Raw genomic sequence first — 24,941 nt, 5'->3', positions numbered from 1 at the left:
AAGATGGGTCAGTTATGAAAACTTTTCACTGGACTTTCAACTTTTTCTATCTGCCTCGAGCAAGGAAGATGAACCCACAACATTTTCTCAAGCAACAAATTCTAAAAGATGGATTGAAGCAATGAATGAAGAAATGGAGGCTCTACATGAATATGGTACCTGGGATGTTCCCAGACCACCTGACAGAAATGTAGTTGGGTCGAAATGAGTGTACAAAATAAAGTACAAACCTGATGGGACTATAGAACGGTACAAGGCGAGACTTGTGGCAAAAGGATTTACACAGGAGCAAAGGACATGATTATGATGAGAATTTTAGTCCAGTTGTGAAAATGGGGACAATCAGAATCATACTATCTTTAGTTGTTGAACATCAGTGGACAATTAGTCAACTTGATGTCAAAAATGCTTTTCTCCATGGAAACTTGGAGGAGGAAGTATACCTGAAACAACCCACTGGCTATGCAGAAGGAAATCCTACCAAATATGTATGCAAATTAAAAAGAGCGATATATGGATTGAAGCAGGCATCCCGTTCCTGGTTTGATAGTTTCTCTCTTGAAATACAAAAGTATGGTTTTAGGCGATCTCTCCTTGATCATTCTTTGTTTATATTCAAGAACCAAGATGTTGTTACTCTGCTGTTAATATATGTGGATGATATTATCATCACTGGTAATTCCAAAGTTCATATTGAGAAGTTCAACATCTCTTGAATCAGAGATTCAAAATGAAGGATCTTGGGAAATTGCGATACTTCCTTGGAGTTGAAGTTGACAGTACCTCTGAAGGAATGACTCTCACCCAACATAAGTACACTATTGATGTACTCAATAAGGTAGGTATGAAAGACCCAACATCCTTCACCAGAAACTTAGTTCTCAAGATGGAGATCTATATGAGAATCCTACAAAATATCGTAGCATCATAGGCATGTTGCAATATCTTACTTTCACTAGACCTGATATTGTCAGGTCTCTCAGTTCATGCATGAGCCGCGTGAAGGACATATGGAAGCGGTTAAACGGATACTTTAGTACTTGAAGGGAACGGTTGGGGATGGCCTTTTGTACATAAAAAGGACAAATGAGCAAAATGAATATGAAATTATTGTCTATACTGATGCAGACTGGGCAGGGGATCCAGATGAACGCAGATCTGTATATGGATATTGTGTGTTTGTTGGGATGAATTTGGTATCCTAGAGTAGTAAGAAACAAAAGGTTGTTGCTAGATCAAGTACAAAAGTCGAGTATAGGTCAATGGCAGCCGCTACTGCTGAAGCTACTTGGATTAGACACTTGCTGACAGAAGTGGGAGAATCGATCTCTCGATCCCTCCTTTTATGTGATAATCAAAGTGCCATCAATATGTCCTTCAATCCCATTTATCACAATCGGGCCAAACATATCAAAATAGATCAACACTTTATGAGACAAAAGGTAGAAGCGAAGGAGATTGAGCCTGAATTTGTATGGACTACTGAGTGGCTGATATATTCACAAAAGGATTGACTAAAGACAGGTTTTGGATGTTAAAAAGGCAAGTTGTTCATGGTTCAAAACCATGCACAACTTGAGGGAGGGTGAAAAAGATGTGTATTCGGGTCTCGGGTCAGGGTCCAGACCCGAATACGTAATCACATGTTATATTATCTCATTAATGGCACCTGTGTAATTGTTTTGTATTATAAAAGGGTATTTTAGTACCCTAAAATCTTTTGTATCACTAATAACATATAATGAGAGGTTTAATAGCCAATTCCTGTATTGGGAATTAGGTTTTCTCTGCAGCTACTTCTCTTTCTCTGTTCTTCACTCTTCATTCATGATGAAACTTTGGGTTTTATGAAATCTAACACCACCTATGTTAAGTCGGTCGGCAGGGGCTTTGGCCCCTGCCTCTTGCTTTCCTGCAGGCCGGCAGGGGCACCGCCCCCTGCTGCCTGTGCTTAGTCGGTCGGTAGTCTTCTTCTCCTTCCCTCGTCCTCTTCTGTTCGTCGGCGGCCTGGCTCCCGTCTGGTAAATCCTAACACACACACCCTCCTCGTCTCCCGGCTCGCCGTAGACGCCGGCAGGAGGTCGCCGACCTCCTGCCTCTCCTCTCCCAGGTGCGTTGACCGAGTCTATAAAGTTGATGGACTCGGCCCAAGTGCGTTGACCGAGTCCGGCAGTTGTTGACTGAGTTTGCCCTGTGTCTGAAGCCGCACCCGTGTCGGGGTGTGTTGACGCGGGTGCGTCGACCCCCTAGCCGAGTCCATGTGACATAGGATGTAGTGTTCTTTGAGTGCAATCTCTCTTTCTTCGTCATTAAGAACTTTAATTTGGTCACCATCCTTTTTGGTGAGTATGAGTTATGGTTCACATGTAGTACCACACACGTACACCCATAATTTCTTGCCCTTAATATGGTGCTCCATAGCGGCGGCCCGGCCGACATCAAATAGTTGGAGTCGTTTAGTTTGAACGCGATCACCGTTATAGATTCTTTTTCACCCATTTGGATGGAGAGAAACGAGAATTATGGAAGAACACTTGGAGAAGCTTGTGGAGGATCCTCTCTTTGCAATCACGAACTTTTGAGAAGCTTTAAACAATCCCAAGAGCCTTAGGCTCTGATACTATGTAATGAAACAAGCAAAAGTACAAAACAAAAACCACTAACAGCATACAATATAACAAACACAAAGTGCACAAGCACAAGTCCACTATGGGACAATACAAAGAGCCAACAATGGCTAATACAAGAGAGAACACAAATAAAAAACATTACTCTTTATATTGATAAAATGTTTAGAAAAGCATTGGAAGATTAAAAGGGTAGAACCTCTATTTATAATACAAGAGAGAGGGAAAGGGGGCAGCCCAACTAGTCATTGGGCTAGCCCCCAACAATCATATTTATGATCGTTGGGAGCAGCCCAATGACTAGTTCGGCTGCCCAAACAGCCATATCTTACAAAAAAGATAAAAAGAAAAAGAAAAAGAAAAAGCCTCTATTAGGCTTGTACTTATTGCAAGAGTGAAATGATTGAAATACCCCCTATGTAGTAAAAAACCCCGACTAGGCACCGACTAGTCTGCCTAGTTGGTCTAGGCGTAAGTAAACTCTTAGGCTTTACCATTCCTAGGTGGGTACCTTAAAAGGTACCAATTTTGCCGGCTAAGGCTCCTAGTCGGCGATATATATATATATATATATATATATATATATATATATATATATATATATATATATATATATATATATATAACATAATCAATTAAAATGAATCGTGCATGCTTTCAATGTTTACAACAACAACAACAACAACTACGCCTTCATCCCAAAACAATTGGGGTCAGCGATATGAACCAAAAAAGAAATTCATTTTGGGTCTTCCACATGAATCCTTTTCCTCCAATCATTTCTATCCAACGCCATGTCCTCGGTGAGGTTCAAAGCATTCATATCCTTTCCTATCATCTCCATCCAAGTCTTCCTAGGCCTACCCCGACCTCTTTTAACTAATATATTTTCCCATTTCTCCAACCTTCTAACTGGAGCATCATTAGGCCTTCGCCGAATATGTCCAAACCACCGTAAACGATTCTCTCGCATCTTATTTTCAATGGGTGCAACACCTACCTTCTTACGTATCTCTTCGTTCCGAATCTTATCTTTTATTGTATTTCCACACATCCATCTAAGCATCCGCATCTCAGCTACACTCATTTTTTGAATATGATGTCTCTTGGCAGCCCAACATTCCGTACCATATAGTAAAGCGGGTCTAATAGTCGTCCTATAAAACTTTCCCTTCAACCGCAATGGCATTCTACGATCGCACAGCACTCCAGTAGCACTTTTCCATTTCATCCACCCAACCTTTATCCTATGATTTACATCTCCATCAATTTCTCCATACTCCCATCACTACTTCGTTGCTTACTAAACCGACATTCCATATATTCAGTTTTACTCACTCAACTTAAAACCTCTAGCTTCCAATGTCTGTCTCCATAATTCTAACTTAGCATTAACCCCAGCTCTAGACTCATCAATCAAAACAATATCATCAACAAACAACATACACCACGGTACATTTTCTTGAATTGATCTCGTAAGCTCATCCATCACTATCGCAAATAGGAAAGGGCTTAAAGCAGATCCTTGATGTAACCCAACCGTTATCGGAAAATTGGTTGTCACCCCTCCACAAGTGCGGACATTGGTTACTACTCCTTCATACATATCTTTAATTATACTAATGTACTTGAGAGAAACACCTTTCTTCATCATTGTCCACCAGAGAACGTCCCTAGGTACTCTATCGTATGCCTTCTCTAAATCAATAAAAACCATATGCAAATCTTTGTTCCTCTCTCTATATCTTTCAATAAGTTGTCTAAGAAGATGTATAGCTTCCATAGTTGATCTTCCAGGCATAAAACCAAATTGATTCTCCGATATCATGACAACCTTCCTCAACCTAGACTCAATCACCCTCTCCCAAAGTTTCATAGTATGACTCATGAGTTTTATACCACGATAGTTTGTGCAATCTTGTATATCACCCTTATTCTTATATAAAGGCACCAAAGTACTCTTCCTCCACTCATTAGGCATCTTATTTGTTCGCCAAATCAAGTTAAAAAGATTTGTCAACCATTCTAAACCTTTCTCTCCCAAGCATTTCCAAGCCTCGATAGGTATACCATCTGGGCCAACTGCCCTTCTAGATTTCATTTTCTTCAAAGCCTCTGCAATTTCTTTCTTTTGAATCTTACGCATGAAGTCACGATTTATCTCATGAAAAGGAATGGAGAAGTCTCCAAGATCTTGAGCATGACTATCATTAAATAGCTTATCAAAATAATCTTTCCATCTCTCCTTAATCTCCTCATCTTTGACTAAAACCCTTTGCATTTCATCTTTGATACATCTAACCATACCCAAATCCTTCGATTTCCTATCTCTCATCTTTGCAAGCCTATAAATATCCTTCTCGCCTTCTTTGGTATCCAACTTGTCATAAACCTCCTTATATACCTTAGCCCTCGCGTTTCGAACAACTTTTTTAGCTTCTTTCTTTGCTATCATATACTTCTCCAAATTCTCATTATCACGACTCTTAGATTTCTATAACACTCTCTTTTAACCTTAATAGCTAATTTGACATCCTCGTTCCACCATGATGTATCCTTACCTAGTGGTGCATCGCCTTTAGACTCACCCAATACCTCCTTAGCTACTTTTCTCATACCACCCGCTATCTTATTCCACATTGATTCTGAATCCTCCTCGAGACACCAATCAACTTCCTTAACTACCTGCTCTACAAACATTCCTTGTTTAGCTCCTTTCAGTGCCCACCACTTAATTCTAGGATCTATCCTATGTCTATCCCTTTTGCGGCATTGTCTAATTCTAAGATCTAAAATTAAGACTCTATGTTGTGTAGCTACACTTTCTCCTGGTATAACCTTACAATCGATGCAACAACCCCTATCTCTCTTTCTAAGTAGGAAAAAATCTATCTGACTCGTATTAACCCCACTTTTAAATGTTACTAGGTGAGACTCCCTCTTCCTAAACCAAGTGTTTGCTAAGATCATATCATAGGACAAACAAAAATCTAAAATCCTTTCTCCACTTTCATTTCTTTCTCCTATACCATAGCCTCCATGGATATTCTCAAATCCATCCCTACTAATGCCTACATGTCCATTAAGGTCACCGCCGATGAAAAGCTTTTCTCCATAAGATGTCTCTTGTACTACTCCATCTAAATCTTCCCAAAATTGATGCTTAATGGAATCATCTAAACCTACTTGAGGTGCATAAACACTAATAATATTAATAATATCCGTACCTAATACTAATTTAATAAGTAAAATTCTATCACCCTTCCTACGGACCTCAACTACATTATCTATAAACTGACGACTCATAACAATCCCTACTCCATTCCTATTCCTATTTATTCCTGTATACCAAATCTTATATCCCCAAGGTTCTATCACTTTAGCTTTCTCACCTACCCATTTGGTCTCTTGAAGACATAAAATATCAATCTTTCTCCCACACATAACATCTACTAACTCTACCAACTTACCAGTTAAAGACCCTATGTTCCAAGTGGCTAACCTAATTTTATGGTCTTGGACTAACTTCTTTACCTCCACCCGTCCAACAAAGTGAGGGAACCCTTGCCTATTTGACACCACACCCGGGCGCCGGTGTGACGCGTCGCTTCTGGGCGACGACCTAGCAACCCTTGCACATTTATCACTGCCTCCGGGCCTAGAGAGTACAGCGCGTCGCTCAGTAGGGAACGCCCCAACGAAATTCTCATATTGGTTCATTTTCATAGGATATGACAAAGTTTTTATGCTGGCTGTCACAGGCCTACCGCAACCCTCCTCCTTTATCCGGGCTTGGGACCGGCAGTGTATAACTACACAGGCGGAGTTTATATATATATATATATATATATATATATATATATATATATATATATATATATATATATATATATATATATCGCCGACTAGGAGCCTTAAAATGAATATATAATTAACTAAGCATGATTTTATAGAAAAAATCCCAAAAGCAAAGTAGCACACACACACAAACACATATATAAATATATTAACTAAGCATGATTTTATGATTTCACAAAATAAATCACACAAACACATGCATATATATATATATGAATAATAAAAAACTAAACTTCCCTCATGCCTAGGCGGATGCATCTTTATATATATATATATATATATATATATATATATATATATATATATATATATATATATATATATATTATTCATAACATATTCAGTATAATCAACAAAATATGCTTTCAACCTTTCACTGAAGCACAATAACACATACATATATAAATAACATATTACATAATTCATAAGGCTAAACATGCTTTCGGGCTTTTATAGAAAAATTTGTTAGAAACAAAGTAACACACACACACACACATATATATATATATATATATATATATATATATATATATATATATATATATATATATATATATTGTGTGTGTACAATTATATATATGTATATTAATATATTTTGTGAAAGCATGTGTAATTTTGTACTTGTGTAATGAAATCATCTTATTAGTAAAAGGATTAAACATAATTTTATGTACTTTTTGTGTACTTTTTATATTTAATTGGGGTACCGACTAGTCCCGCCCAATCCTCGATTAGTCTTTTTAGGGGTCTACCGACTAGGCACTGTCTAGCGCTTTCGACTACATAGAATACCCCTGATGGGTATTTCAGTTTACAAAGAAGAAAAATAAATAATATATCTATCTATCTATCTATATATATATATATATATATATATATAACAAACATATAATTTAACAGCCCTCACTCAAATGATGAAAATATAAAAATATAAAAATAAAATAAATGTACAAAAAAAGACAAATGTGTCCCTAATGGGCACATCCAATTACACAAGATGAAATGACAAAAATACCCCTAATGGGTATTACCTATTACAACATATAAAAAATATATATACATATTTATATGTATATATATGTACATACACATATATATATATAAGTATATATAGCTAAATATATATACTTATATGTACAACTTAAGAGACTGGTCAACCAAAAGAAGGTCCAAAATCTACAACTAGGAATGACACTCCATTTTTCCCTTTGTACCCGTGTCGACATGTGTGTCCCTTTATTGACACACGTCGACACTTGGACACACCATTTTACTTGCCGTACATACAAGTTTGTATTCATTTTATAATTTATAAATATATTTTCAGTTTATAACTTTATATTTTCAGTATGTAATATATATTTAGATTATATTCAGTTTATTTTGAATTTATATATATATATATATATATATATATATATATATATATATATATATGTCCTTGCATCTGGATTATTTGAAATTGCCTTGTCGTGCCTTCCGTACCCGTACGCACACCCGTATCCGTACCCATGTGACATAGGATTGGACCTTTCTCCTTCCCAACTGTTGAGTGTTTAGGGATTAGATCTATGTATTTGATCTCTATAGTTTATTTAGTAAAGAACAAGTTTAGACTATGATATTTTGATATTTAAACATGTTTTATCAATAACAATAGAAATCAATGGCCTATATGCTGACAAAATTACAAAAATTGAGTTGTGCTGGAATAACTCAATTGAGAGCATGTTTCATGGTTTAAAATAAAAAAAAAATCATAAGAAACACATCTAAATGGTCATATTTAAGTCGATACAATATATAACAATCGTCGTTAGCTGTAAAATTTGGACCTTCCTTGTTTGGCTCTCTATCTCTCTCTTGACACACACACACACACACACACACACACATGTGCCTGTGAGAGGAGCTTTCACTGCTAGTACTTCACATTTTGCTATTAGAGCTACTTTTCAATAATCTTAGATTATTTATCTAGAAATAATACCTAATATTTCCATTATGATCTTGCATTGCCTCAATAGAACCACAAATTGAAGAGAGGACATACACGCTTCACGCTTTCATATAAGTTGCCCCATTAATGCTTAGTTGTTTACTCACTGAGTAGTGATAAGTTGGCAGCAGAAACTCTTAAGAGTCAATTCAGAGTATCAGACATTGTGATTCTGCCATCTGTACACTTCCCAGGTACAGTCAGGGCTCTAAAAAAGATCAGGGTGACTCTTGGCAGTTTTATATTACAATTTTATAGATGGCTGCAAAAGGTTGTTTCAACTTTCAACTATTTCTCAAATTGACTTTGTAATCAGGCGATCATTTCCCTTGCTTGTGGAAAGTTGGCTCAATTGCTCAACTTGACACAAGAAGTAGAGTTAGGAATAGTTGATTTAACTTTGGTTATCTTGTATGTACTGATAACAAACAGCTCTCAATGATGCCTTTATTAAGAAGATGCATGACTGCCTACTAGATTACTGTTGAATAAAATAAGGTGTTATAACTCGGCAGATTCATAGTCCAACCTGGAGAGTTTCGTTTCAATATTTTCTCTGATCACAAACAATTAAAGCATTTTCATACAAGCACATTGCTATTTTAGGTAAGTATTCCATTTGAACAGGAAAAACCCCTCTCTTCCCCAACCAAATAAAAAATTTGTTGTTAAGAAGTTTATGTACTATATTGTCCTAACAAGTCACAAATTTATGTGGGAATGCTTTATCTTAGAGAGCACCAGCAGGGGTGTTTCATAAACTCGCAAAAGGTACAAGAACGTTTGTTGAACTTTATGTCCTGACGGGGGTATCTTTTTTGAAAATGTAGTTACATCTGTTATTGCTAATATGTTCTTGATGATGCAATATAAGAAAATACTGCTAATGATTTTCACAAGTAATAAAAGTTGTGGGACATAAATGCAAACATGGGTACAGGACATGAACTCCCATGTTGCATTGTGTATCTATCTCAGAACTATCTGGAAGAAGAAAAAAAGATTTGTGTTCAGGTGTTACCGTAAAACATAAGCTTGATTAAAGTTAGGATAGTCCTCATTTCTCTGAGGACTGCTTTGTACTTCACCTCTGTCCTCAAACATGCCCTTGAAAGGCAAGAAAGATGCACCTCATCCAGCGACTTGTCTCCTCGTGGATGGAGATGCATTTTTTTATAGTTATTATTGTTTCTAGATGACAAGCCAAATAGGATTTGAATATTGATTTCCAGATACTAATGAAATGTACTGATGACTCTCACATAGCATTTCCTGTTTGCTTTTGTTTCTTATCTTGGAAACCTGCTGCTTATTTCTGTTGATCATTTTTTCCCTTAATTATGTTCTGATTCACTGATCTATTGTTTAGCTATTTGCAGCTTGTTTATCAGTTGTTTACAACAAATGTTGTACCGGGTGAAGAAGAAGTTAAAATTGTAATGCAAATGATGGAGGAAGCTATTCTTGCACAAGAGAGGGATCCCTTCACTGCTTTTACAAACCGCATACGGGAGTTGAATTATGGAAATTCCTACTTTTTTAAGGTATAATGTTTCTTTAATATTGATGGTACTTCCCTGCTGATGGGTGCATCTATCGTGTTGTCTCATTGTTTTTTCATTATTGCAGCCAATTAGAGTAAGTGACCTCAAGAGGGTGGATCCATTAAAATCATGTGACTATTTCAATAAATGCTTCAAAGATCCTTCAACTTTTACAGTTGTAATTGTTGGAAATATAGATCCATTGGTGGCCCAACCTTTAATTTTGCAGTACTTGGTGAGGCTTATTAGCTCCTGAGACATTCACGAAGTTCAATTTTTTCTGTATTGGTGTATGTGGTAGTTTGAATAGTTATTATTCTATGCAGGGTGGTATACCAAAGCCCTCTGAACCAATTTTTCATTTCAATCGTGATGTTTTAAGAGGCCTACCATTCACTTTCCCTGGAAACATTGTTAGGTACTCTTTAGTTACTGTCCTTTTCAATTGATTCTGGTCATGGATCTAATGCTTTTTAAATTTGTTTCTAGAATTGTTTTTCACATATCAAGAGTCAGATTGTCCTTTAAATTTACACATCGTCTTTGAATGCATATGTTATGTGTATAGAGAAGCAGTGCGTAGCCAAATGGTGGAAGCACAATGTTCCGTCCAGATAACCTTTCCAGTGGAGCTGAAAAATGAACATATGGTATATCTTCAATTATCCTTTTTCGAAAAGGTCATCGTGTCCTGCAAGCAGTATATTCATGATTCATGAAAACTTCATGCATCAATTTAATATGGTGTTCACTGTTTCTGGCAAAATGCAAGATGGAAGAGATTCACTTTGTTGGATTTGTGAGCAAACTTATAGAAACCAAAATTATGCAGGTTCTTCGTTTCAAGCATGGTCAGGTACTTCCTCCCAATTCATTCGACGTTTTTATTGTGCATCTCTGGCAAGGCAGCCTCCTTCAAGATTTTAATTCTGTTGCATGTATTGCAGATATATTCGGTCACTGTTTCTGTATTTCTTGGTGGCAATAAACCCTCAACAAGTGGGGATGTCCGTGGTGACATTGCTGTGAATTTTTCTTGTGCTCCAGATAGCTCATGGAAACTGGTCGGTTTCCCTTTTCCAACTTGGTGCTAGTTAATGTCATTTTTCACACAGACATGTCTATAAACAACATTTCATTTTCATTACCATGTTCACATGCTGTTCTCTTACAAGTAAATTCACCCATTTTACAATTTCCACTATTAAGGTTCTGTGGCTAGTTATTTTGTTGTATTTTCTCATTATGTCATCTGGATTTCAAGGGCCATCTTATTCATCGTTTGATGCTTTACACAGGTTGAGCTTGCCTTGACAGAAATATTCTATCTTCAGGAACAAGGTCCTTCAGTGGAGGATGTTTCAACCATACTGGAAATTGAACAACGTGCTCATGAAAATGGATTGCAGGTTGCTGTTAGATCATTCTTATGTTATTTAGTTTGCAAGTTTTTTGTTGCAGTCAACCTGATGTAACTTAGAGAATAATTCTGTTACAGGAAAACTGTTACTGGCTAGACAGGATTTTACGTGGTTATCAGTCCCGCGTCTATATTGGTGATCTTAGTGCTTCTTTCAAGGTAAATCACCTTATAGCAAGTTAGCATTCTTGTTCTTGATTTTGTTCTTCACGAAAGGCAATTTTGCTGGCGCATACATGCTTTCTAGGTTCCCAATGTAAAATACCTTGTCAATAAGATTTAAAAATAAACTAAAATAAACTTGTATAAAATGTTTGCCTTACATAATTATGAATAAATGAGAGGAAGTATCATTCTCGTGTTATTATCTTCAGCATTATAAGGTGTAATAGACAGGTAAATATTTCCAAAAGGCCACTTCTTCAACATAACCACCCACTATAGGAGCATCCTCATGGGTTAGACCTGACATACTAGCTTTTCATTTTGCATACAAAAACGAACACAATAAGCTGCTTTCTTTTCCTTGAAAAAAATTTCGAAGCTTTTTTTTCTGAATTTTGTTTTTCCATGAGGATCCTGTTGCTGGCTTGCTTCTGGAGAGCTTTTCTTTTTATTCACTGTGAGCGGTGGAAAGGTTTTTTATCCATGTAAGACATGTTTTCTTAATAGTATAAATTTTCAATCAACTCTGAAAGCTTAACATACTATCTGTTGCATTTTCCCATGGTTTGCAATTCAGGCTCAGGATGAAGGGCGGAATAAAGTTTGTGAATGTTTGATGCCGTCAACAGCGCAATCTGCATTGCAAAGGATATTGCCTTTTCCATGTAAAAAACAATATAGTGTAGTTGTTCTTATGCCCCAGACATCTTTCCTGGAGGTGCTTAAATCATTATTTCAATCAGCACCAACCAGATTGAGCAGAAAATCAAAGGTTAGTCAAGCCCTTAACTCATTGATCATGTCTATGTTTTTATTAAACTTTCTTAGTGCTATTTGATGCTTTGATAGTTTACTATATATAAATTGTGTACGAAACACCATCAAAGTTGTCTGTACTACATGAAGGTTTGTTAATAGCAACGTACAGCCTATACCCCTATGGATGTTGAAACTTTGAGCAGATTGTCACATGGTCTATCTTATTCCTTCTTAGTCTTGCATTTGTAAGATCAACAGCTTATTGTACTCTTTCAACATAATTAAGGGTCTGTTTGGGAGCCCTGAGTCGGAGGTGCATTGCAGTTTCCCAACGTCCTCTGTTGTTCGGAAGATGTGTTATGTAGTTTCTCCAACATTCTCTGTTGTCTGGGAGCAGTTGTGTTGCCAAAATACTCGTTGGGGGAGTTGCAACCCCAACATCACATTTTGACAATGGCATATTTTGGCAAAACCAATTTTGGCAACACATGGAAACGATGTTTCCATTCCATTGAAAGGCTTCCAGCAGAGCATTAATGTACTGTAATATGCACACGTCCATATACCACAAGCTGAAATTTTTGCATGATGATGGTACATTCAAAATTGGTCATCATGGATTACGGTGTTCTTTTTTATTTAGGTTATAATAACACGTATGGATAATGAAAGTACTTGGCAAAACAAGGTCAGGCAAGTTGCTGCTTGCATCGTGATAGAAGCAAAAATTCATAAAAGGGATCATAAACAGCGACTTCTGGGTGATCCATGAGTCTAGTTGCCGGTGGAATACCATGCAGAACCACAAATCTAGCAAGGCTTTGAGTTCACCTATTAAAAATTACACTGTTTCATACCTTCCTAACCATGGAGGCATTCTTAAGTCTTATCTCAATTACAAAGTATTAAATTGTAGAAAATTGGGCTGTTTGTTGCTATGTTACAACACCAGGAATGTGTCTGCAGATATTAGTGGGTGCTGCTGGATTGGTGGTTCTCACGGTTACTCTATGGAGATGCTCACGGATCGCATTGAAGCCTAAGTAGTTCACCTTGAAGTCTGGCAGGAACATTCCTTAAAAGCAGTGATAAGATGCACGCCGGTTTGCCACCAAACCTCAGTCACAGCACAAAGAGGAAGGTCAAGGAATCCAAATCAGAGGCGGCTTACTATAGTTTGTTCATCAAGGGAAATCATATCGTAGTTCACAGCAGAAATTTTGCTCGCTGACTTAGCACGGTGATGTTCCTAGTGTACAATATTATTGAAATACAGCATCAAATTGAATTGAAATGATGAGAAGCTACTTTTTTTTTCTTTTTTTTTCTTTTGCGCCAAGGCGCCCCCTCCTTTTCTTCCCATCACTGACGGTTGGTAAACCCTTAAGGTCCTCCCTTCCATCGACTGAGTACACCCAGCTTCGATTTTGCAGCAAGAGACGTCCTCAACGTTCCGTCAATTTGGTAATGTTCACAAGTTGTCTCTACCAAATCAGTGGAGACCTTGTGGGCCATAAGAAGCTACTAATTTGATAACATTTGTTACGCCTCAAGATTGACCCGTAATTGGTCTTTATTTTGGGGTGCGACTCTTGTGCAGTTCATTTCTGTTTTTGGGTCTTAAATGGCTTTACAAAATCCAGAAGAAAACAAACATTATTTACAAAGCATACAAAAAACTCTATCTAATAACTTATCTTTCATTAAAATTTTTGATACAAGACAAAATATATGAGATTAATTATGTCTTCTAAAAAATCAAATTAATATCTCCAACGAGGATCTGATGCTCGACTTCCTTGATATCCTCTTTAAAATGTCTTGTGAGCATCTTTCTAAAAATAATAATAATAACATTTAATAAGTTAGGTACTTAGTAATCTATTAATTATAGCTTTAATAAATAGGCCTTTGAGGGTTAAATTTTTTTTTAAAAAGGATATATTTGAAAAAGATAACCTTGAAATCACTTTTGCAAACTTCATTTGCATAGCATAATCATTATTCAAAATGCGGTACTGCTACGATAGTGATTGTAAGTACGGAAGTCCGAGCGTCTATGATCGTGGGGGCAGTTTCTCCATGTAAATATAAAAAAACCTACTTTGCAAACTCATGAAACTTTGTTAGCATTTATCATTTTGTTAAACTTTTAGAAAACAAAATATCTGATTTAAAATCCCATCAAGATCTCAAAATTTAATTATGTTATTAAAATCTCTTCTTACTTCATATGGGCCAATAACGCCAGTGGTGGTGGGTTTCACCGCACATTGGATATTCGATTAGGCCAAAGACCTTGTTTGGCTATCAGAAACTTCAGCGGGACTGACGATTGGTAGGGGAATTCCATTGGCTTTATTGAAGGGTCACTTGATTTTCCAGGACTACGTCGATTAGGCTGAATATACCCAACAATAAGCCTAATAGACCGAATACTAATTAAAAAATGAGTTGTAACCCCAATAAGGTTGTGGGGTCCATATACCGTCCGGTCAGTGGTCCACTTACATGAAGAAACATTTAAATCCAACACTTAAAATCAATAAGAATAATATGCTTTCAGAATAAAGGGTTTGAAAACATTTGAAATAAAACTTTCATTTGATTTTCAATGCTAAATCCAATTTTTTAAATAATACGGTTTCAAATCAACTCAAAGATGAAACTAAAATTACACTTAAAATAATAATTAAATTCATAAATTACACTTCAAACAATAATTAAATTCATAAAGATTTAGTTAACAACTGTTCAGGCAAGTTAGAAAATCTGATGACTTTTTAAAAGCTGTTTTTAGAAAACCAGTTTAACTCGAATGAAGTTATAAAACTCATTTCGGGGGGGGGGGTAGTTAGGTAAATATCATTTCGTTGCTAGTCTTCTTTCTTATTTACATGTAAGTAATAAAATACCCCCTTATTTGAGTCCATTAAAAGTATTTAAAAAAATCAAAATTCTCAAGAAATAAAAAGTCAACTTCAAGGTCCCAGTACAATGTTTAGAATTATGCGATTGAGTACAAAGTTACGCCTCATAAAATTTGAAGTATTTCTTTGGTCATCTATTTTTAAAAATTATGTCTTTACATAAAAGTCTAAGATAAAATCTTTTATAATTAAAATTGTTTTTCTGTTTTGGATACCTTTCACAATCCCTGGACAGACAAGGACTTAGGTTTGACTTTTATATAAATTATTATATTTGGATTAAAATTATGGCCTATAACTGAGAAAAATAGGATAGCCGGTTACATTTCTATCCCCTTTTAAAGAAATTTAGTCCTCTAAATTTCTTGTAACTAGGAATAATTGTGGATACTTTTTCTCTCATTTCTTCTTCACATTCTCAAGGGGCTTCTGTTTATCCATACTGCCATAAAGTTTTTATCATTCGTACCACTTTTGATCGCAAAACTTGCTCTTTTGCCTTTGTTATTAGAATTGGTTGCTCTAGTATATATTAAAACATCTATAATTTGGATTGTCTCATAATTTATAATGTATAATGGATCTTACTTTCTCGGCATCAAGACATGAAACACAAAAAATGTTTGATGAATCAGGAGGTAAGGCTATTATTTGTCCAACCTCTTCCACTCTTTCTGAACCTTTAAATGGTTCAATAAATTTTGAATTTAGTTTTTTTTCCTACTTTTCAAACCTCATGATTCCTTTAGAAGGAGGTACTTTAAAAAATATAGTCCCCGATTTGAAACTCAGGGTTCTTTAACAGATAATCGACACAACTCTTTTGTCTATTTGGAACAATACATAAATTATTACTAAATAATTTTAGCTCCTATGTTGTTTATTAAACTAACTCTCTCATCCCATGAGTTTTCTTTCTTTTGACTTGCATTCCCTTCCACAATACTTCAGATGGTGCCTTTAAAGTTAAACTGAAAGTTGTTCTAATCAACTCTATTAGGTGTAAACAATCATATAAAAGTCCCACATTTACCTAAATTGTATTACCACTAATTGTAGTCCTTATCAAACAAATAATAGAATCAATGGTCATATTCTCCTATTTTTACTCAAGAACAAAGAAGTGTTGTAATAAGCCATTGGGTTTTCTAATGTTTTACCTTAACTTGTTGACATGTCAGACACTTAGAATTCAAACTGAACAATTTTCATCTTTTTATTATTTCATTAAAGTACACTTCATAATTTCTTATACAATTTGGTAAACCTTGGGTGTATAGTATACTGAGTTCAATGGGCTTCATCCAATATTTCTTTCTTTATACTTGCATAATTTAGAACACAAAATCATCCTTTATATCTCATATACCATCTACTGAACATCAAAGTCACGTTTTAATTGTTTTCAACTTCATCCTTTAAAATTTTCAAGGGAGGAACTTCTTTCTATAAATCTCTAATTTTTTAGATAAACACTACTACAATGTCTTTTTTTTCAATAGATGAGACTACGTTGGCTTTCCTTGGACTATGTCGAATTAGAAAATTGTAAGTTTAAAAGTCCCATCTATCGTCTCTACCATATGTTCAACTTACTTTATGAAAATAAATACTTTAGGCTTTTGTAATATATATATATATAGCTTAAATTTCTTTCAGCAAAGATAGGTGGTTGTAAATTTTCAAGGCAAAAACTATTGATACTAATCCTTAGTCATATGTTGGGATAATTTCTTTCATAGTCTTTTAGTTACCTTATTGCATATGTAATTACTCTTCAATTTTCATTAAGACACATCATAACTCTTTTCATGAAGCATCACTATAAATTTCAAATCCTTTATTTCCTAAAATAATCAAAATAGGTGTTGTAGTTAATTGAATCCAAAAAACTCCATTCACATCCTTTATTTCATACAAGTTTTGTAACCTTTCGTGTTAACTACATCTTGCAATACAAAATAAATTTTTATATAAATCTTCTATGATGCCTTACCAATCCTAGGGAGCTTCTAACTTCAGTTACCTTACTCGGTCTTTTCTTATTTAACTATAGCCTCTACTTTAGAAGGATCAACTGATATATGATCTTTATAAATCACAACCTAAGAATATTTTTTTAACCAAAATGCACACAAGCCTTGGGTGTTCTTTATAACCCTCTTATTATTGAGAATAAAAGTGATGTCATTGATAAATAGAGACATATTTATCTTGATTCGTCACAAATGTTGTAGGTGCAATAGTTCCAACTCAAAACTATAGGATAGAATTTTTACAATTAGTGTAAATTCTATCACGATCAAACTATAGTGAGTAAAAATATTAACGTTTTAAAGTAGATGCATGGATGTGTTAGCTAAACATAGCCATAAACCTTGCCTCAATCAGAGTTTGGATCAAGAAAAAACAATTAATTTACTGAAACTAGTTTTATGCTCCTAGACTAACTTGTCCGATTCAGTCTCTCCGAAGAAGTATCAGTTAGAAATATTACAAAAACAAAAAAAAACTATAAAAAGTAATATGGAAAGTTGGACATGTTTGAAACAATCTCCCAGTAAGATCAGGTCCAAACTCCATTCCAACTGTGAATTAAAATTCATGGATCACGACCTATTCAGGTTCTTGGATAGGTTGTTCTCTAGAAATTTTTAAGGTTTCAGAATCATCTTCAGTGATTTTTAATTCACAGACTGTGATGAATCTACATATCAAATTTTTATTGTAAGTTCTTCAATATGTAATCTAACACATATAAAATTTTCAGCCATAACTATAAAAAAATTAAGAGAAATAAAATCTACAAAATAGAACAGTCATATACATAATTTCTATCTAGACAGAAATTTTGTTCTCACTTTCGGAAACCGTATTTTCTCAATCGATCGAATGAAGCCAAAATTTCTTTTGGGACTTCCTCTGTGTCTAAAACATTCTTGTAAAATTTGGAAATTTTTATCCAATCCATTTGGGCATATGATAAAGTTTTTGAAAAGTGTCCAGGCCTGTAAAACAAGACAAGATTCTTTTTCACACAAAAAATCATATTTATTAGAATTTTTTCATAAAATAATCCACATAAATATGATTTTTTATGATTTAATTTAATATAACACAATCCATAACAAATTAGGGATGAAACAACATAATTTTATGTCGTGCAAAATTTAATCGCAAGCATAGGATCATCCTGAAGCATATCAAAATAGTTTTTCCTGAAAAAGGCATTCGTATACCGAAAAAAATATTGGAAATATAAAATTTAATTATGAATAACATATGAATCATGCACACATGTATCAAATCTAACAATATTAACAAAACATTGGCTGATCATGAATTAATCACACAAAACCATAAATAAAGCCATATAATTTATTTATTTCAAAAAAACTGTCTTAAACCCTAATAAGTATAAACTATATGATGTTATTTATGATATTTAAAATTTATCTATGCATAAAATCATGAATCTAACATGAATATAGTTCAGATCATACAATACATGATTCTGAACATGAAACATAATAGCTAATAACCTTTGAACCCAATTTTTTAAAAAGAAACCCTAAATCTTCAAAATCGATTTTCAATATTTAGGGTTTTATTTTTTTTTTGGATTTTATTTTGAATAAACACCATAAATATCAATTTCAATAAGATTTAAGCATACCAATCACATCAAATACACTTCCAACATAATCTAAAAATATTAAACATGCTTTTTACGAACAAGATTTAGGGTTTTTTTCTGAAAATCATTTTTGGTAAAACCCTTTTCGAGGTCTTGTAGACCTCCAAAACCCTAGGTGTCAGTCCAAGCACGAAGCTAGGACTGATATTCCATCAAATACAAACCTAAAACTTTAGGATCGGTTCAGCCTTGAGCTCAAGCCAATCTGAGCTTGACCGACTTCCAAAAAAGATTTGTTTTACATTTTTCAAGGGGCGAGATTTGATCCCTCCACCTCTAAACAATTAGATATAAAGCCTGGCCAGTAGGGTAGCCCATACTTTTTTTGAATTAAAGGACACACAAAATATATATAAATGAACTTTAGAGTTGGATGGTAAAAAATAGAACACCTTTAGTTAGTGGTGGGATTTACATAACTAGATTGTTAAAAATAAAACAACTTTAGTAATTATGGAATTCAAACACATCACATTTGGATAAAAAGGTATGCACCCTGTCCATTAAGGTAAAAACACTTTTTGGTACCATATGACAAACAAATATTACATATTACCTAACTAATCTTTTCGAGCTTAATTGAGTTCAACAACTTGATCAAGCTCGACTCGCTTATATAAGTCGTGTCTGGTCTTATGTTCAAGCTTGGCTCATATATCTTCATGGGCAATTTTGAGCTGAGCTTAGTCAAGCTGAGCCCGAGCCCAGCTTGAGCTTACTCGGCTCGTTGTACACCCCTATTATTAGCTACGACTCTTTATTAAACTATAGTTAATAAGTACTTTTTACTACGACTTTCAACCGTCGTAGTTAATACTCTATTTTTACCTGTTCTGCCAAAAGTTTGGTGAGAGTATTAACTATGCTCTGAAGCCATAGTTAAAAGTCTCAGGACCCATTATTAGCTACGACTTTTTATTAAATTGTAGTTATTAACTACTTTTAAATATGATTTTCAGCAGCCATAGTTAATACTTTGTATCTATTACCTCTTTATTTTGTAGTGTTGTACAGAGGAGTACCACCTCAAGTACTCTTATCATCCTCAGAGTAGTCCCTAGCTATAGCACCCAAGCTCCCCGGATCTTCCAGGCATTGCCAGTCACTGTCATCTTCTCAACCCTAGATTCGTACTAAAGAGAGGTGTAGAGCCTCTTACCTATCGACACTACAGGGATGCTCTCTCGAAGGCTAAACTGCCTCATCACTCTATCAAGATAGTAAAGCTTTCTTATTCGGTCAAACAGGACAACACAGAGGGCTCGATCTAGCAAAAGGGTAGCTCTCAGTGATTGCACCTCCTCTAAAGTGTAGGGCCTTCGTACCACCTGAAAAAGAGAAAAGACAAAGTGAGAAGAGAAGTCAAAGGTAGAAAAAAGTGAATCAAGAAATAATATAAGAAAAAGAGAAAATAATTCATACCTTATTGTGATCTAATGAGTCGATCGTTGCCTGAAGAACTAACTGCGAATGCTACCCATTCGAGTGAAGAGCTGACCACCAAGCTAGATTTGGTCGACCGAAAGGAGGTGGAATGGTCACCTTGCTAATAGGGATCCGTGTATATCCCTATAGTTGAAAGTGCTAAAAAAGAAAAGTAAAAAAAACAACTATCGAAAAAGCAGAAAAAAGAAAATAAGAAAACATATCTCAAGCAGGAGAGTGCAGCCCATCAATGCATCTAGAATCTTCCTCAATAGAGACTAGCTGAAGTAGAAGAAAGAGTGAGCTAGCATACCACTGCACCAGTCATATCGAGCTGACTCCACCACATACTCTAGGAATCTGATAGATACACACATCCCATTGCTTGAAGGGAAAAGGATGGCACCTATCAAGTATATAAGGTATGTGAAGCGACTGACGAAAAAGGAATGGCAAATAATAAATGTTGAAGTTGTAAACTTTGTCTTTAGCCAGCTCATCGGGACCTTGTTGTCTGAAGGAGCACACCCAAAAGTATCCTAACAAAGCTGTGTCGGATCCACGCCAGCAATCACCATTGAATCTGGAGCCATCGAAAGGCCCAGTAAGTGATGGACCTCATTAGGGGTAATGGTCATCTCACCCTAAGAGAAATGAAAGATGTTGGTCTTTTGCCTTCACCTCTCGACCAAGGCTAGAATTAGCTTGTAGTTGGCCAATGTCATTCCGCACCGAGATAGGAAGCCAAAACCGATCTCGTCCATGGAAGTCATCAGCTTGGGATCATCAAACAATCTCCAAGTCTACAACAGCTCAAGATGAGATCACACCCTATTCTTCGAAATCTCCAGAAAGGTTGAAGTAAAAGCCAAAGTTAGCAAAGAGCTAGGAATCCAACAAAGAAGCAAAGCAAAGGGAAAAAACATACCTCACCCACAAGGGCTAGGCTGGAAATGTGACACCCCTGGTCTGGTAGAAATGTCATAACAACCAGTGAAAGAAAGGAGATGTCTGAACAAAAGCACTGTTGTCATCGACGGCTTCCTAGCACCAAATAAAGAATCTCCACAATTGAAGAGGTTTGTCCTCTTGCCAAAGACTCCTGGACAAACCACTTATGACCCTCTCTTAGGATGGTCCTACACGAAAGGACCTCGGGCTCCTCAGGCTCCTCTCTCCTCTCTAGCGCCAATCTCAAAGGAGATGCAAGTCTCTCACCATCCCAAGATGCAATGGCTAGTTACTCTTTGAAAAAAGAAGCCTAGGTAAGTCTCTTGCTGAAATCAAGCTCCCTCTTTAGATTTTGGCTCCATTGTTGGACAGCCTCTATTGACAACTTGAGTTGTTGTTAAAGGACCTCTAATGACAAGTTATGTTGTCGTCAAAGGCCTTGAGGGGACCCCTGACAACAAGTTCACCATCGGCCCAGGATGGACCCCCCTGACAACAAGTCTTGGTGTCGTTAGAGTCTTGACCAAGATCCTTGATGACAACTCTTCGATCACAAGAATTGTCATCACAACTCTTTTGATTATCGTCATTGACTACGATGCTGACAACGAATTGTCGTAAGTGTCTCGTGGTTTCTAGCAATATTCAGGCCTATTTCAGCCATTTTTCTCTGCTAAATCCTAAATTGAAGGTTCCTAAATGTCCCTAAAATATTTCTAAACAAGTTTTTGAACATTTTAGACAAAAAAAATTAGATTTTTGCATGATTTCTGCTCAAAAATAAGATTTGGGGTTTTGCTAGAAACCAAAGGGTCACCCTTCGATTTTCCTCAATTTTTAGCATTTCCATCCACAAAAAGGACCCTTATGATTCCTTTTTTACCCCAAAGACCATTTGCACTAGTTTAATTTGGAAAATAGGGCACCAAAATAAAAATTAAAAAATTTGAAAAAGGGGTTTTCGAACTACCTCATTCACGAGCGATTTTAGGACGTTGAGAGGGTTTGTTCCATCAAATCTGACGTCCTTCTGCTCGCAGAAGCCATGTATTGCAAAGATACTTTAAAATTTTTGAAGAAAAGCCAAGGCTTTTTTTAAAATGGTAGAAAATGATTCTCGAATAAGTTTTAATCCCGTAGAGCTATAATGACAATTCAAGCGCCCCACGAATGTCATTATACCTCCTTAGTTTGTCATCTGCGATTTGGGTCACTTGACCCATGTCCAAATCCGGTCCTCTAAAGACACTCCTTAGTTTGTCATCTGCGATTTGGGTCACTTGACCCATGTCCAAATCCGGTCCTCTAAAGACAACTTAGATTGTTGTTAGACCTTTTTGTTGCATTTTAGGTCCAAGTACCCAACCCCAGTTTTCGATAATGACAACTTTGGCTCAAGAATTATCATTATTGTTTGCCTCTAACGACAACTTGACTTATTGTTAGTACTGTAACTGCCCGAATGATTTCAAACCAAAAATATTAGAATTTTTTTTATATAATGTAATAATACAACGGTCTCATCAATAGACTCGTTCCAACTGAACCAAGTACTAGATGACCCATTTGAGCACAAGCACGAGCGTGTCTTAGCCTTATAGTACCAGATCCAGTACAAAACCATCTATTAACGAATTTGATTGAACCATTACATAAAAAAAATTATTAATATACCAAGTTTTTCATCATTGACTTTGCCTTAATCGATTCAAGCTCTAGGTAGTCATCATGCACATGCACCGGCGTTTAATAGCTTCGTGGAACAAGGTTCGAAGTTAAAACATCCAAATGATAAAATTCTTATGTTATTATTAGGTGAGTAAACACAGCGAAAAAATATTGATTTTTGAAATCAATTTTATAAACTGGTTTCTTGGTTAAATCTCCAAACACATTACATTACGAGAACTACTATCATTGCATACCTGAATAAAAATTGACTGTGCATAAGGTAATTGAAATTCAGAATTTAACTAATAATCAAATGTCCAATTAAATAGTCCTTTAATAATTCAGGAAATATTAAAATTTAAATGAAACAAAAAGCCCTTGGGATCATCGAAAACATGAGTGTGCACAACCCCCTCCAGCCTCCTACACTCACTCTAGCATCACATATTTCCTGAAAATTATTTTATTTTGAAAGAATGAGACTTTGAAAAGTCCCAATAAAATTCACACAACTAATGTAAAGTACAACACATAAAGCTTGCATGATATAAGTATCTCAGAATTTGCAACAACTAACAACAAGGCAGATATAAATTTTCTACAGACTATTCATGCATCCATAATCCATAAGCAAGTATGAAACTAACAGTCTTAAGCATACTAATATCAATTCTAGATGAAAACGAGATATATATTAATGAGCACGAATTTACCAACTTTCAAGACCAATGATAGTTTGCAGTAATATAAGGTAAAGTAAAACAAAGTGCAGTAAAGTAATGTGAGCAAGTGTTTTATGTTTTCTCTTGACTACTAGGTCTACCTAGGTATGACGTAGACCAACCTAAAATAGGCTGACTAGCCTGGGTGTTTATTATGCTACATATTTTATTATGCCTGAGTAGCCCCCTAAGTCATATCCCCTAAGGATAGATCTCAAAATCGTGAGAGAAAATGACTGCTCTGAGAGAACTCTACTCGTGGGTGTGACACTTGCGTCATAACAATGATCATGATCACTCACTTCTGTAGAAGTACTCGAGAACATCCACCTAGAATGAACTGATAGTCCTGATCCCCCTAATCTCCTTGGTTGGAGGACCTGGCGAGGAAATGCCTCTCGCGAGTCAAACTAAAGGGTCTAGGGAATTTCATACCTTCTACCCTCTCTAAGGTAGATCGCTGTCAAATAACTGGTTAAGCATACCTCAACTAAACAAGGCATACTCAGAAGGGCTATCACAGGGTATCTTTAAATTAGGTCATAGGTAACACATGCAACTACCATTTAGGCTAGTGCATTTTCTATCTCATTGTTTTTACTTATGAAACCATTATTATCTTAATTTCACCAAGCACACCAAGTGCCCATCAAACCCTGTAGGATATCACACTTCCTGCATATATTTATAAATACCGCATACCAAAATCATAACATGCATTCTCAAAAGTCCAGAATCATAACATGCCATTGAACAATCCACTCATGTAGTATCATATTATTTCTAATATTCTAGGATAAAGATATAACAATATCACATATACATCATTATGCATTCGCATATATGGCCAATATGAGACAACATTAACATGCTCACTATTCATTTTTCACATGCTTTGCAATTACAATCATGCTCATAATCGATTTATCATAAAAATCACATAATCAAACTGCTATAATTGAACAGGTCCATAAATCTCACTTGCAACATGTATAAAAATAATAAATCTTACCATTAACTCTGTCACAAATATTTATCTTAGATCAAATAATGATTCAAGCACTGAATTTATGAAAAGTTTAAAGAAATATCAAAATATAATCGAAGTCATTAACTTGATTTTCCCGATAATAGCTTTCATAAATCCTTACCAATCAAAACGATATGACTACA

General features: G+C 35.5%; 1 protein-coding gene across 2 annotated transcripts in view; it reads left to right on the top strand.

Moving 5' to 3' along the window:
• LOC149828662 (Insulinase (Peptidase family M16) protein) overlaps positions 1-13,666 on the top strand; it is a 185,489-nt gene extending 171,823 nt beyond the window's left edge. The window contains exons 12-21 of one of the 2 annotated variants that reach the window (XM_090017672.1): positions 9,864-10,028; positions 10,114-10,263; positions 10,355-10,446; positions 10,597-10,678; positions 10,801-10,884; positions 10,976-11,092; positions 11,363-11,437; positions 11,527-11,607; positions 12,191-12,385; positions 13,339-13,666. In XM_090017672.1, the coding sequence (XP_089873798.1) occupies positions 9,864-10,028; positions 10,114-10,263; positions 10,355-10,446; positions 10,597-10,678; positions 10,801-10,884; positions 10,976-11,092; positions 11,363-11,437; positions 11,527-11,607; positions 12,191-12,385; positions 13,339-13,419 (1,122 nt within the window). In that variant the 3' untranslated portion in view covers positions 13,420-13,666. Of the gene's footprint in view, positions 1-9,863; positions 10,029-10,113; positions 10,264-10,354; positions 10,447-10,596; positions 10,679-10,800; positions 10,885-10,975; positions 11,093-11,326; positions 11,438-11,526; positions 11,608-12,190; positions 12,386-13,338 lie in introns of both variants that reach the window. The other variant, XM_090017671.1, reaches the window with a different exon arrangement.
• The last annotated feature ends 11,275 nt before the right edge of the window (positions 13,667-24,941 follow it).

This window comes from Nuphar pumila, chromosome 9 (assembly GCF_984573655.1).
Source record: "Nuphar pumila chromosome 9, dmNupPumi1.hap1.1, whole genome shotgun sequence".
Taxonomy (NCBI): domain Eukaryota; kingdom Viridiplantae; phylum Streptophyta; class Magnoliopsida; order Nymphaeales; family Nymphaeaceae; genus Nuphar; species Nuphar pumila.
Note: the sequence above shows the minus strand (reverse complement) of the source record. Positions and strands in the feature narration are given on the sequence as shown.